General features: G+C 42.4%; 1 protein-coding gene across 1 annotated transcript in view; it reads left to right on the plus strand.

Moving 5' to 3' along the window:
• The window catches only part of CTDSPL2 (CTD small phosphatase like 2), a 32,149-nt gene extending 21,661 nt beyond the window's left edge, over nt 1-10,488 (plus strand). The window contains exons 6-13 of the mRNA XM_072345392.1: nt 868-946; nt 1,220-1,331; nt 1,879-1,965; nt 6,937-6,999; nt 7,096-7,175; nt 8,795-8,921; nt 9,748-9,843; nt 10,289-10,488. Of these exons, the coding sequence (XP_072201493.1) occupies nt 868-946; nt 1,220-1,331; nt 1,879-1,965; nt 6,937-6,999; nt 7,096-7,175; nt 8,795-8,921; nt 9,748-9,843; nt 10,289-10,354 (710 nt within the window). The 3' untranslated portion in view covers nt 10,355-10,488. The remainder of the gene's footprint in view (nt 1-867; nt 947-1,219; nt 1,332-1,878; nt 1,966-6,936; nt 7,000-7,095; nt 7,176-8,794; nt 8,922-9,747; nt 9,844-10,288) is intronic.
• The last annotated feature ends 4,949 nt before the right edge of the window (nt 10,489-15,437 follow it).

Below are 15,437 nucleotides of genomic sequence, written 5' to 3' on the forward strand. Positions count from 1 at the left end.
TGAAAACAGACATTGAAGAAGAAAGACACTTTTATTACTGTTTACTCCTCTTCACACACACATTAAAAATGCATACCCTAGACTTGCTGATCATGAAAGGGAAAATTGTGACATTTTAGTACCTTACACTAGAATGACACGTTGGGATGAATAAGAACATAAAGATCCTACATTAATCATCCATGTTTTCTTCAGAAGACACCTCATAAGTCATTGTGGACAAAAATAGTGTCCATAAAATTCAGGGCCCACCTCAACTACTTTACAGTTACGTAAATCTTTGCTAGATCCTGAAAATGTTGGTAGCTGATGAGTACTGAGATTTATGCGAACTACTTTGAAGAGAGTACATTGTAGTTCTGAGTAAAAGGGCTGATGTGTGATCTAGTATGGACCTGTGGATCAGCTTGCCCTGTCTGCATCTAAAGCTCCTGTTGCCTTGCTCTGATGGGCACTGCAGGCATGGGCTGGGAATGAGCTGCAGACTGAAAGGTTTGTGCTGCCTTCTGAGGGCTGCCTGGCACTGCTGTTCCTCTGTGGCAGAAACTCCCCAACAAATGCTGGGTGTTTGGGATGTGTGCCCAGGTAGTTCACAGTGTATGGATGCTCTGCTTCGTAACATGGACTGTTGCATTTTGCCAGATCCTGAAGTTCTGTAGGTGGCATGACTTCAGCCTCTGAGGAAACGTAAGAAGCTGTACAGGCTGTACAGCTGTATGGATTTTCTCACTGTTACTTGAAGTATTTGTGTGAAGTATTTTATAAAATGCAAATCCTCACTTTTAAAAACTTCACTAATAAGACCAGCTCTTGTGTTATTTTTTTGTTTGTTTTATGTTTGGTTTGGTCATTTTCGTTGAATTTTAGCACCAGTATCTCCAGACAGTGGCTACTCATCAGCTCATGCAGAAGCCACCTATGAAGAAGACTGGGAAGTCTTTGATCCGTAAGTGCTGATATTTGTGCTTGAAGTATAAAAACGATCACATTGGATATTGGATTAATAAACTGTTATTTGAGTTGATACATTTTTTTATTATTGTGGTAATTAAGTCCAAAATCTCTCAACGTGATGCAAGTACACATTGATATAGTAGTGTTTTTTGGTTTAAATTATTTCTCGTGTGGCCCTAAGTATTCTAAATATTTACTTGGGCTAAAGCAGCACCAATTTAATAATGCATAAACATTTCTACAACAAAATCTGTATTCTTTCCAGATACTATTTCATCAAACATGTTCCACCACTAACAGAAGAACAACTTAACAGGAAGCCAGCTCTTCCACTGAAAACAAGAAGCACACCAGAATTTTCATTAGTTTTAGACTTGGTGAGTATCTTTAAAAACACGAGCAAAAGCAGGAGATATGCAGCGTTTGATTTCTGTTTTAGTAAATAGGAAAATTCAGCTTTGTATGCTTTGCATCAAAGTGGACCAGGAATGCGTCTTTTAATTATTACAACATTATTATTTAGCCACTTTTTAAAACATTTATAGAAAATAAATTTCATTCTCCGTTTTGGAGTGTTTTTTCAGACCCCATTAATGATGTCAGGAATATTATTGTGGTGGATATCAGTTGGTGTGTCCTCTAGTGGCCATATCAACAGACAGATGATTCAAAGTGGTAGTTGTGTACGTGAACTGAATAACAGGATAAACTACAAAGTTAGAAGACCTTCTCTAATTATACCACTACCATGCAATTCTAAGTGATTTTGTTTTTTAATTGCAATAATAATGAAAGAACTCTATCAGCACTAACACAGAAATTTTCCAGAGAAAATAAAGTAACCTTGAAAGGAAAACCTAGACAACTTTCAACATTGTTGTCATATTTTTTTCTTACCTACATACCATCTGCTAACTTTTCTAGGATGAAACATTAGTGCACTGTAGTCTAAATGAATTAGAAGATGCTGCACTCACTTTTCCCGTTCTTTTTCAAGATGTCATTTACCAGGTAATTAGCTTACATATGTATGTACCTTCTCGTTTTATTTAACGTGTGAATTCTTGCTGTGTATATTTGTTATGGTCCTGTCTGAAGAGATAAGTGACTGTATGGCATTTAACAACTTGTCTGGGTTATAAACTGCAGGTGTCAAATTCTGCAGGGTGGATTATTCTCTATTAGAAGTACTGTGGAGCTCTGCTCAGTGCCTCAGTGTGGTAATGTCGGTCACTGATTCCAACTGTAAACAATCATTGCTAAGAAAGTGTAAATAATCTTTGTAGCGGCAATCTTCAGCAGCAACATTTCTCCTTGCCAGCAGGTGGAGGCAGGAACACTGAAAGTTTAGCCAGTATTATTTCCTGGGTGCAGCTTCTCATGGACTGTTAATTTCTTCCCTTCATATGGCGAACCAACTCTCATTGGTTGATCATATCTTTTTATAAAGAAGACATCTTCCAAGCCTGATTAACTAGCTTCTGTCTGGATCATTAGTCTTTCTGTACCCTCCACCAGTGCTAGTTCTGCTTCTTTACTCCTGGAGAGTCTGCTTGGTGCATAGAGTGACTTTGATTGTCTTGTGGAGACTGCTAGATTTAGTTCTTTGTTCTGCTTTAGGAGGTATTGTTAGTTACGTGTGTTTTACTTTGACGTACCAGAGGAGCAAGCGTGAGGAGGAACTCTCTTCCAGCAACTACCAGAGATGCTGCACTGACCCAGGCTGTTGTTCTCAGGTCCTTTTGTGTGATGTACCTGGGAGTAGCATCAGCTTCCCCACCATGTAGTTCGCACGATATTGGACCCCACTGTAGTATCTTTGGAGAGTGAGCCAGTCATCAGGCACCTTAAAAGGACACTTGTCCAGGTATTTTTCCTGATTTTAAAAATGTTTTTCTTCACTGTTGCGTATAAAAACTCTTGGAATCTGAAAAGCTGAAATAATTTCTAAACTTGGATTTCTTACCTCTTATCTAGTGACAGCCATGCTTAGTTTACTTCAGACCGAACTTGGGAGGAGCCTTAGAGTTCACTCTTTAGTGGTTCTTGACATTGCTTACAGAATCAGGAAGATTAAAGCTCCATTTTTTTTTTCCTTCCCTCGCTTAAGGGATCTTGGTATGAGTTTGAGTGTTTTCTTTCTAAGCTGCGGTCCTTTAGTGATTGTATGTCTCAATGAGAGCGGCTGAAGTTTAATCAGGATTTTGTCTGTAAGAAATTGAAGTCAATGGAAAGAGTGACTTAATGGTATTTATAAATGCTTACTTAATAGCATTGTATCCAGGGCTGTACAGACATGGGTACAGTAAAGTTGCTGTGCGGGTCCTAGATAAGTTTTGTCTGAGCTTTCTCTAGAGCCAAGCTTGGAATTACAAAGGAACAGAAGCTTCTTGTGGGCCTGAGAAAGTCAGAAAGTCAGCCATTAGCTGCGGGCACGCTCCTGGTCATTACATTCTGGTCACCTGGTTTTATGTCACTCCGGACAACTTAGAAAACATTCACCTCTTACTGTGTAACATGATAAGCAAGACAGATATTTTAAAGATGCAATTAAATTCATGTTTAACTGGAGTATAATACACAAAAAGACAAATGATCTTCTGTAGCACAGCTTGAGGGTTGTAGGTATCACAGACCCTTTTGTCAGAACCCAGGCACTGTCTCACATCTGACTGTAAGAAGTGAATGTTCATCTCTTCAACTGGAAACGAGTTGTTTTTTTTTAACTATTTGCATTATTGTAGCACTTTACAATACGCAGTTTATCGGTGTAAGACATGTGTCGGCTTGTTGGGTTTTTCCCTTCTTGGTCAGGAGGTTTCTGTCATATTCTGTTCCTGTTGTTGGGGCGCCAGGTGCCAGCCAGGAGCTCACATCAGCACTGCTGGGTGCGTGCCTTCCATGTGCTGTGCCCAGAGCAAAGGGCAGATGGTTTCAGTTCTTTGATTGAAGTATCTTCACTGGTCTGTCACAAAGTAATTCGCTTTGATCCTTGCGGAGGTATGCAGGCAAGTTGCAGGTTACTGAATACAGTGTTATGTGCGTTCCATCTCGCTGTTACTAAAGGTTACTTAGTTGCTTTGTTACTGTGGTGGAATGAGGCAAATGGTGCCGGTGAATTCTGGCTCTCCTTCCTAATGAACTCTCCGCTCTGTTTCTTTGAAATATCTGAAAGCCTTTGGTGTCTCAGCAGCATCCACAAAGCAGTCTGCTCTTAGGTAGGAATGTTTCATTTTAGTTCCACAGAACCTCTGGAGTCATACTTGGTGGGAAGACGTGGGGAATATGCAAAAAGGAAAGGAAGCTGAGGGAGGAAAGGGAAAATGCTGGCGTCGTGTTCTGCTTTAGTTACTTGGTTCTGCTCAGATTACCTGGCATTCTCTCAGCTTGTCCTGGCTGGAGGTGGTGATGTGATTGCCTTCTGCTCTGCCTGAGTGCCACAATCCACTAAAACGAGAGCAATGAATTTGCCATCCCTGTCATTACCTGTGTGTACAAACTATAACTAGAAATGCATCATCAAAAAGGAAATGCCTTTCCTAGGATTTCTTGTTTATGTTCATACCTGAACTTCCTAGATATCAAGACAGCTTTTGTATTAAGATAGATAAATGCTTACAGGGATGTGTCAGTAATCTGACCACACTGACAGATGCTGTAATAATCCGCAGACTAAACAACCTGAAAAAGAGAAAGCTTGCACTTGAGGAGCCCAAGCAATAATAACTGCTCTTTGATGTAATTGAATGATTTTTAAAATCACTCAGCTGGCCATTGTTACTATTGGAACTCAGTCCAGACTTAAAATGAACAAGGAGTTAGATACTGAATGCTTTTATAGTAGAGACAGTTGAAATACTGGCACATAGCTTCCTGCTGCCGTTGCTAGGAGAGTTTGTAGAAGAGATGGTGAAGAGTCTGTTTCTGAAACGACATCTGTGTTTCTTCCATCAAAGGGAACAGGCTTGTCAGTTTGAAATCGAGCTCTTGGAGCAAGCTTTGTACCAAATATCATCCTCCTTGCCTACCATTATTTGCAACTGCTGCCCCATGTGCAGTGAAGACATCAGTGTCGTGTGACTCACTTTCAGTTTGCAAGAGTAAGGTTTGGGTACCAGTATAGAAAATATTTGCTCAAGAAAATCACACGAGTAGAACAATCCCTTTGCATCTGCAACAGAATACTTACTGTCCCTGAACCTCAAGATTACAGCTGTAGAAGTTGCTGGCTGTGCTATTTGCTCATTGTATATATGAAGAATGTTCAGAACAAACAACTTGCACTGCAAATTTGAATGCATGGACAATTTGAATGTTATTTAGCATTGGTTCACCTGGAGTGTCTGAGTTATTTGATTACATGTGTTTTTGTGGTAAGAGAAATCACTCATCCAGTCTTTGAGCAAAACCTCACTGCTTTAGCAGAGCTGAATGAGATATCATTTTGGGAAGGATTGCAGTCAGGAGACATATGGCGTGAAGACACGCTTGTCATCTCTGCGTGCAGACAGTTGGCTGTTCAGGAGCGCCTTGGCTGGGTGGAGCCCAGAAATGCATCGAGCACAGGCTGTGTCCAACCGTTCTCACTGGGCAGGATGGGGATACCTGACAGTGAGCTGCCCAGAGGGAGAAGGGAAGCAGATGCTGGTTGCACCATCAGTGAACGTATCTCTGTACACTAGACCTGGCGATGCTGTGAGCAGATGTGACGGGATGGCATGCTCCTAGTGTAGGAAAAAATACAGATTTTGTTACCACAGTAACTTGTCACGCTGCAAGCTTAAATCAGAGCTTTAGATGCTTCAAGAAAGTAATAAAAGCCTTATTTAATGTTAAGCTAAATAATGAAACTATCACTGGTTTAGAAATACAAGCTTTCTTTAAAGGACTAAGATCTGTGCTAATGATATGAAACTGAATTTATTAAAACCACTCCTCTTTCCTTCTGTCTGCATAGAAATTTGACACAATCCAGTTCATATAATGCAGGTCCTTACTGGAGATTTACTTCTGAAAGCAAATCTAAGCAAATTCCTAACTGGTTGTTAAAAAATAATTGATAAAGCTGAAGGTAGCTTGGTTTAAATGCAAGTCCAGTACTCTCCCTTTTCTTTCTGGATACATTAATGAAACATTTCTCAAAACCATGTAAATCTGTACGTGGGCAATCAGTGAATCAAGAAGACAGGTAAGGCGATAATAAGGTTATTGTTTTCACCCCTCAGTGCGTGTCCTCACTGCTGTGCTCCATACATGCTCTCACGTGTGCCGTGGTGTTGGGCTGTTACCCTGCAGCCGTAGGTCCATGCAGGTGCCTCCACACAGCCTAGGTCTTGTTCTGTGGGTTCAGTAACAGCAGGAAGAGATGCCAGCATCGCCCGTCGTTCTGTCTCTTATCCGGGGTCTGTTTTGTCACAGGGAATAATTTAAGTGTATGTGCAGTTCTTTTGTGGTGTGTGAGCTGAGCTTTGGAAGTAGCTGAAGCCAGTTGTTTGGATTAGTTCTGCCGCTTCTGACACCCCCATATTCAACGTGCAACTCTTAGTAGAAGGAGGTTATTGGGAAGATGACTGATATGCTGGCATACAGTATCTAGTCATGGAACTGATGCTGCCCAGCTGCTGAAGGCTGATTTAAAAGGTTGGGTCAAAGCAGCTGGCTTCAGCATTCTCGAGAAGTTACATAACTTTTATGTTTAAGATAATTAATTATTTTGAAATAGAGTTGAAATAATTTCTATCACGTTCTTTACTGAAGTTGTTATGCCTGATTTTGCCATGTTGTCCTTTCTTTTTTAGCTGCTCAGACCTCAGGCTGATCTGAATTTGTTTTGATTAAATTATTGTTCTGTAGGAAATTAGTATTTGCTTTTTCCCGAATTCATGGTGCTTACCTTGACGTAATCTTTGCAAATCGATGCTTAGTGGTGCGCGTGATGGCTGCAGTGTGTTCATCTGTTCATAAAGTCCATCTCTGCTTCAGGTCTATGTCCGGTTAAGGCCGTTCTTCCGAGAATTCCTGGAACGTATGTCTCAGATTTATGAGGTAAAACTAATTCAGTGCTGCCCTTGAATCGTACCTCTAAATTATGTTCATGTGTTTATGTCTGAAATAATGATTGTTTTCTTCTCTTGTCCGTAGATCATTCTCTTTACTGCTTCTAAGAAGGTGTATGCAGACAAGTTACTGAATATCCTAGACCCTAAAAAGCAACTAGTCAGGTAACAAATGGCGAGCGTACCTGTTGTGGGCAAACAAGCCCTTCTCTCCTAAGTGATGTGAGGAAGTTCTCTTTGCAGTTCCCTTTATAAATGCTGTTTCTTATTCAATCGCAAAATAATCCGCGAGTTTTGTAGTGCAGGTATTTTGGTTCTTCATTTGTTTTGCTAATGCTGAGCTTCGTTTGGAAGAGATTAACGTTTCTCAGGAGCAGGCCTTAAAACGTGACAAATCCTATTGGATGAATTTCTGTTCCCCTCATCTGCAAGGCAGTCTGCTACGTGGGAAAGTTGAAAGTGGAGAGGGGATTTCTCAGGGATTCATTCTAAATAGGGTATTCTAATTAGGGGCATGAAGAACTGCACTGGGCTGTAGTTAGGACTGTAAGTCAATACTGGGATGTCATATTGCTGGAATAGCTGAGCCGGCCTGAAGCGCACAGCCAGACAGGATGTACCAACAAGTACAGGGTCGGTGCATACAGAAAATGAGTCCGTGTGCATCCGTAACGTGATGTCTTTCCCTCCAAGGATCTGATACTTGGACTGAGGGCTGCAGTTTTATCTGTGCTGTGAACAGCAGAGGTAACAAAGCTTGCAGGCAGGCAGTATGCTGAGAAGGTTCAGAAATTCTCTGAAATCTGTGTGGTGTGTGAATGTAGCTGTGAGTCATGTGCCTCTGAGAAGCTGACATCAGGGCACGATGAGTTCTGACACGAGCCTAACTGTGGATTTGTCAGGCACTCCACACGTGTGACTCAGAATCTATATATACATTCATTCGCTGCTGAGGCATCAGCTTATTTTCTTCCTTAGCAACATTAGGAACTCATTCCCTTCATGAAAGTAGTAAGCACGCTGTGTGCAGCTTCTAAAAATCCCGCTGCAATATATCAGCAGCCTTAAAGAAACGGCAGCGTGGTAACATTACGTTGTCAGATCTGAAATCTATCCAGTGCACAGCTGATTTTTAATTACGGTTATACTGATCTTTCATGACATTTGTTTTATTCCTGCTCTTCTTAATGAGTTCTTTTATTCTACCAATCCATTTACTAATTAATTAGTAATAAAAGAGAATATACTAATTGGAAAGGAAGAAGTTGATGGAATGTTTTGGCCTCGAGGCTTTTTTCAAGCTCTAAAAACTGAAAATAGGTTAATTGCCAGCAGAGGTAACGTCAGCAGGAGAACGTTCCGTCCAGCACTTCCCAGCGTGTGCTGTAGTGTTTGGAGCAGAAAGGACAAACCTTGTGAGTTGGTTGGAGCGCAGAACTCATCCCTGAGGTTTGAGCATTGCAAAATCCGTCCAGTATCTTGGGCCCCTCTGTCATTGCATCTGCAAAAAGGGTTAGAAAGTAAGACCACGGTGACAGATGTTTGTTGTGCCTGAGCTGAGCTTTTCTGTTTAGATACGAGACAATTCCCTGCAGAGCTAGGTAACGTAAAGTCAGGTTAGCGGCTTCACCTTGCAGGGAAAAGCTCAAAACATGGGACAGTTTTTAGAAATCTGGTCAGAAGGGAAGAAAGTGGACAACGTTTGGCAGCACTGACTTTCTTTTCCCTGTGCCATGCAGATGGTGCAGTTTCTCTCATTAATGAGTATTCTAATCTAATCACAGGCATCGACTTTTCCGTGAGCATTGTGTCTGTGTGCAAGGAAACTACATAAAGGATTTAAACATTCTTGGTAGAGATCTTTCAAAAACGATCATCATTGACAATTCACCGCAAGCCTTTGCCTATCAGGTAAGCAAGCTGCCATCAGCAAAGCTCTTGGGTGTGGGAACAGCTTTCCGAAGGAAGGCAGTAAAACTGTCTGCATTTTACACCTTGTATTTAAGTTGACAAAACATACTGAAGTTCAGGCTTACCAAACTGAGCACTCAGGTTTCCTTGCTCTTCTTGTATTCTTGTGAAGAGCCAGTCAAGTGTAAACACGGTGCCTTGCAGTGGGAGCTGAGTGGAACCTGGCAGTGTCATTTTGCATTTCAGCTTTTCTCAGGAAACGGCCGGTTCTGCTGAGACTGTCCCTCGGGCACTCCTGCAGGATTGGTTTTTTGATGCTGATGCTCAGGACAGGGGGCGGGTTGGCTTCTCACTTGTGAAAATTGCTTACAATAATGCTGGAAGTTGCACTCTGTGACTCAGATTTTCCCATTTGGTAGTGTAACTGTAACACTGCTAAAGGAGCGCAGGGCTGATCTGTGGTGTCTCAGGAGCCTGAACACCAGAAGCCTGTTTGCACAAACTGCAGCCAGTGCTCAGTCAGTATCTGTGTAGTTTGAACCTAAAACCTGATCAAAGTGCCAACGCTTCTCAGTGCAACAGGACAGCTACAGCCCAAAGTTATCCAGTTCAGCTTTGATGTGGGAATTGTTGTGATGGTTTATGCTAAGGAGGGTCACGTTGCAGAAGTGATTTTTTAGTACAAACTGTAGATGAAAAATACATATTAATAAACTTGATCTTAGCATTTTGGGGAGAAAAGTTTCCATTTCACAAGCCACGTTTTTAGGTAAATTAAGTAGAAGTCACATATTGATGATTTTTTTTATTTTTTTTTTTACTTTAGCTTTCAAATGGAATCCCTATAGAAAGCTGGTTCATGGATAAGAATGACAATGAACTCCTAAAATTGATTCCATTTCTGGAGAAACTTGTAGAGCTGGTAAGTCTGTCTCTCCTTCGCTTGTCGTTCTCACAGCTCCCAGCCCGATGCGTTGGTTTGCTCTTTCAAACTGCACCACATACTTTAAGATCCTGAGTGGCTGAGATTGTGACTGTGGGAGCAGGAGGCAGAATGGCATCAATTCTAACTGTGCTTTCAATCAGAAACTGGAAAATGGTGACATAAGTTGTAATGAAATGGAGAATTTATAGAAGCGTAGGTTAAATACCGCCTGTCGTTGTCTTTGTTCTTCAAATGGAAATAATCGGTTCCTAAATGGTTGTGTATGTTATGTATCTGTTCTTGTGAGCCTCTTGTAATTAGCGACATCCACGGCTTCCGTTTTGTTATATTAATACACAGACGTTGGAGGTTTGGCCCTGCTATGATCCGATCTGTGGAGGTGCTCATTCTTCTAACGCCCACACGTGTGTTTTCCCTGCAGAATGAAGATGTCCGACCTCACATCAGAGACAGATTTCGCTTGCATGACTTGCTACCCCCAGATTAAGCCTTCGGTCTGATTACTGGAGGGGGAGAAAATGCAGGACCCTTTTGGACTGAAACAAAACATTGCCATTACTGTTGAAATTTTGCATTTTTGTACCCCGTCTTGCTTTTCTTATCTTTGGTGCCCAACAATAATCAAGGGTTACAGAAAGAGACTTTCTATATCTGAGATTGAATACAAACAGTACAATACAGTACGACGCGGTAGGTAGGCTAGAACAGAAAAGTCTTTAGAACTAGTGCGACTCCGATGAGTTTTTTTTTATGTACAGGACATCTGCAGTTTATAAAGAGTTCTGTTTCTGCCACCAGCAGTTTGACCTGTAGAAACACAGGATTTTATGATATAACAGAGATTGAAAAAAAAAAAGACTCTTCTTTTCTCTCTGTTCGGTGCTCTAAGTGGGTTTGTAGCCACTTTTCTGTTACTTTGGAGATTCTCATTTCAACAGGAATGGCCAGTAAAAGTTGTTTTTATTTTTCCTGTTAAGGTTTATAACCTTTTTACACCCTTTGACCTGTATTAGATTAGAATTTCATTATGCATTCCTTTTAGTCGAGGCGCTTCATAGTTTTTCTGGGAATAGCCGAATTTTCTTAGTTTTTTATTATACAGTCGATGGCCGTTTTCCTGCTTCGTCTGCCTGCATACTGTATATTTGTTTAAAAATACTCTCTAGTTTTAATCCATGTAAGTTTCATTTAGAAAGAAAAGCCCTGCATTTATTTTTTGTTTCTGTAATATTCTACTGTAGTTGGAATCTTTTCAAAAATCAAGAGACTGGTTAGATAAGAAGAATTCCTAATGTTCAGAATACGTTAAACCATTGCGATGGCGCGTACTCCGACAGACAGTATCTTGCAGTGGCACAAACAGCCGATGGACAAGGAATACCTCAGACTATACCGTGCATGCGAGTCCTTACAGCAGAATTAGGTTGGTCAGCTGGCAGGTTCGACGCGAGCCGAGCACTGCCGCCTCCGGGCTCCTCCACGAGTGAAGCGTTCTGCACAGGGCTCAGCGTTTAAGGTGTTTCTCATGGGCTGGGGGCGCCTCTGTTACGCTGCTCTTCGTTACAATCAGTTTTAAGTGGTGTAGCAGCGAGGGCACCCGGCAGCAGCTGCGCTGGATGGCGTGGCACGGCGCAGTCAGTCTGCTGTCACAGTGGTTTTCTATGTGGAAATAGTCTCTAAGCCTTGGTTCTCTGATGCAGCTACTACAAGAGGTTGATATTTTTATAATGGCGCGTAATCTCCTGTTGAGGAGGCTTTTTATGGAAGGTCTAATTTGTAAAAGTGAGGGTGCTGGCCTCTCGACTGCATGGACACGCCACAGGCTCAGACTGTTGTTGTGTGAAAGATGTCACAGAACGGCACTTTTTCTAAAGAGAAGTTCGATATTTTGTATGCTTGTTAAGAAAGTACAGTATTGGAAATTAAAGGTGGACAACCGAGAATTGAGAAGTATGTCAATTAATTTTTTATGTATATTACCTGTTTACTTGTACAATTTTATTGTACAAATTACATGCAGCTTCATTTTCAAATGAGTCCTTAAAGTAAGGAAAATCTTTTTAGGAAAGCATTTACTTTTTGTATTTTTGATTTTAAAAGGCATGAGTTATGTCAAACTTTTTCCAGTGTATTAATGAAGATTTTAACTTTTCATCAGGTTGAGTGTTTTCTTACTATCTGACCCGTTGTGTAAGTAGCTAGCACATTGTGTCACGGAACTGGTGAACAAGATTAGCATGTAGAGCAAGCCTGCTTTGTGGAGAGTCCTTCTTCATTACAGAAATCATCGTGGCAGAATTTCTGCAAAAGAAGTGAGAACATTTGCGATCCACAAACCTGGGGGGGGGGGGGAGGGGGTTTTGTATTTAAAGAAGGGTATTTTGCTTGCAGGAAAGAAATACTACAGATTCATTTTAATGAGAATCTTTTAAATGTATTTATCTTTAGGGCATCCGGGCATCTTTACACTGTTTGTCTTTATGTCTTTATTGAAATAAAATGTACATAACATGACCTTTATAAATGCTTTTGCGCAGACGTGTGAAGCTGTACCCATCCCCGCCCCCCGTTTTTATGTTGATGAGATGGCTCTGGAAATATTTATACGTTTTGGAAGCGGTCGGCTTGTATTGCAATTGCTACATGGTTTGCCAACTATTTTTTAGCTGTTCGTTAAAATGTAAATCTGAGATTTTTAATGAGTTTTAACGGCGAATCCTTGTTTAACGTGGAGTTCTTCCAGATTTCTTTGGGTAATTTACACCATAGGACTGCTTTACACATCACTACAGAAGGATCCCAGTTCTGTTCGGTAGCTCATGGCTGTTCTCTGACTGTACAAAGAGATGATCGTCTGTTCACGTAACGCCCCCGCACACGTGTGTCCTATCTGTGGCAAAACCCATGATGAAAGTGCTTTCTTTAGTTAAGGAAACCAAAGCATACATTGCACTTTACAGCTGTATCTGTGTTGTGATGATCAGATCAGTGAGGGAAATGGAAATGTAAATTGGAGGATTTAGTTCTGCATAGATGCACAAGGGAAATTACGGCGACTGCTCAGTAAACATATTAAATATGAATATTTTAATGCGCTGCAAGTCTGATATTTATCATTCTGAACTTTCTTTGCAGAATGAGTCCACCTTCAAAATGCAACTTCCTAAAATGTCAAACCTGCCATAACAGCCAAGTCTGTGCGTGAAGCAAAGCTCTGTTGCTTCAGCTTTGGTTTTCGTCGCTGGGTCTCGAGGGTGAGGCCTCACTTTGGCTTCAGCCCGGACCCAGTTGTGCACGCTGGTAACCGAGGGAGGCTCAGCTGCGCCTGTTACCTGGGGCTGAATGTAGAACTGTGCTGCTTAAGCGGTTAATCTTGTAGCTCTGTCGTTTACTCCCGCTTTATGTATGGTTAGGAAACACAACATCCTATTCCCAAAGTTCTTAATGGTTTCATTTTTGTCTACGGCTTCGTTTGTGGTCTTTGACTTGATTATGGCAACTGTTGGCTAACTGTGCGTGCTTGTCTGTGTTCTGTCCTGGGTTTGAGTGTTTTTGTTTGGGCAGCAAAACAACAGTATTTCATACTTTGGTTGCTGGCTGCTTTTCCCACCTTTGGTTCATTTCTCCTTCCATCTCTATAGGAAAATATTTTTGTCGTTATTATTCAGATGTATCTGAAAGCCTGAATGTTTCACGACCCGGTCAGACATCTGCCGAAGGAAGAGTTGTATCAGCTGAATGCGTGCTATAAGGAGGCGCTTCTTTAAGCAGAGCACTAAACCGTGCTGTTCAGATAACCAGGTGTGGGAGTGCAGAGCTGTTTGCTCTCACTCGCTGTTGGAAGCAGGCGTCCTTCTTTAGGCACTGGGCGGATTGGCACAGCTGACAAAGCATTGAGCCCCAGCGAGGAGGGCAGAGTGGGTGCAGCCCTGACCAACCTGCCTCCCAGTATCAGTGTGGTGACGTGGGCCCACGGTCTGCAGCAGTGTGTAAGGGCAGAGCTTGGTGGGTCGGTCAGGAGAGCTGTCCTGAAGCACAGCAGTGTTACTACCAAGTACACAGCCACGTTCCTCCGCTGTTTTTTTTCCTTCTGGTCCTGACTTCCTTATAGCACTGCATTGCAAATCGTTACCTTTATTCTCTGTCTAAATCAGCCTGAATCAGCCACCAGCTGTTAGTGTAGGCATTAAGGTAGACGATGGCATTTGTAACTTCACAAAGGAACCGAGGAAGGTCCCGTCAGTGGTGGGGTGCCCGTGTCCCACCTGCAGGACTCCGTGTGTCGTTCCTGTCTTCTGACTGGGGGCTGGATCAGCGCCGAGCACACCGAGATCGGGGCAACTAGGAAAGTTATCTGTGCCTTCTCAGCCTCCGCTCCATCCCGTGCTCCCATTGCCTTCCCTTGGAAGGACTCGGAGAGCGCACCTTTACAAAGCTAGAATTGCAGTGTAAAATGGATGTTTGCACAGTTGCGATTAATCCGGCCCGTCGGGCTGATGGAATGGATTTCAGGAAGTCGAGGCCAAAAAGTAAACGCTCACAACGTGTCAGTTGAAAGAAAAGACCAGCCACCTCCTGGTGCGGTATCAGCGCGGCTGTTAGGTTCGTTCCAAGAAGTGCAACGAGAAACTGATTGCTCTTACATTCAAATAACGTCTTCCGCTGTAAGTAGAGTTTCAAGTCGAGTGTTGCTTCTTTTTATGGGGAAAGGACTTTGGTGGGGCTGTGCAGCACAGCAGCGGTTCAGCCAACTCCGTGAAGCTCCTGTCATCTCATTGTCGACACCCGATACAAAGGGGAAAGGAAAAGATGAGGGTCAGGTGGGCCCTCGGCTGCACAGCAGGTGTCGGGCAGCAGCTCAGAGCTGACGGCTGGTTCTGAAGGCTGGTTCTGAAGGCTGGTTCTGAAGGCTGGTTCTGAAGGCTGCCCCTTTTCTCTCCCCGGGGATGTCGTTTCCCACTGCAGGGCTGAGCGGGACCGGCTCCGTGGGGACCAGGAGTGTGACGGCCTGTGCTGGAGAGCAGAGCTGTGTGCTGCAGGACACCAGGACTGTGCTCATAGGGCTGAGTGGGCCGGAACCGCGTAACTGCAGATCCACAGCTTGGAGTTTGGATGCTTAAAGAGAATGGTGACCAAGTTGATAAATGGCTGATGAGAAGTAGCATAGGTGCGTTGTTTTCTTAGCTAGGAGTCAGAATTTTGTACAAAAAGATCTATATAAATTAAAAAAAGAAAAGACGGCAACTTCTTTGTTTGGAAGCAAGCGAGGAAGGCTCGGCGAGGATCGACATGTACAGTTCTGTTAAGCACATCACTATTTTGGTTGTCCTGACTGTGTAATGTAATACTGGTTTGCTTTATTTTTTTTATACTTGCACAAATGTCGTTGTACCGATAGGCTGAACCTTGTAAAATACAAATGGAAGAGAACCAACGTTCTACAGAGCTGTGGTTTTTTCTGCTGTCAGTTCAGGATATCATCATAAAGATTTATATTAAATATTTATACTCCGGTTCAGGCTGTTCTGATTTGTAGCCGTTATCAGAGCGGGAGAGACTCCGTTCTCTGA

The sequence above is a fragment of the Excalfactoria chinensis genome, chromosome 10, assembly GCF_039878825.1.
Source record: "Excalfactoria chinensis isolate bCotChi1 chromosome 10, bCotChi1.hap2, whole genome shotgun sequence".
Taxonomy (NCBI): Eukaryota; Metazoa; Chordata; class Aves; order Galliformes; family Phasianidae; genus Excalfactoria; species Excalfactoria chinensis.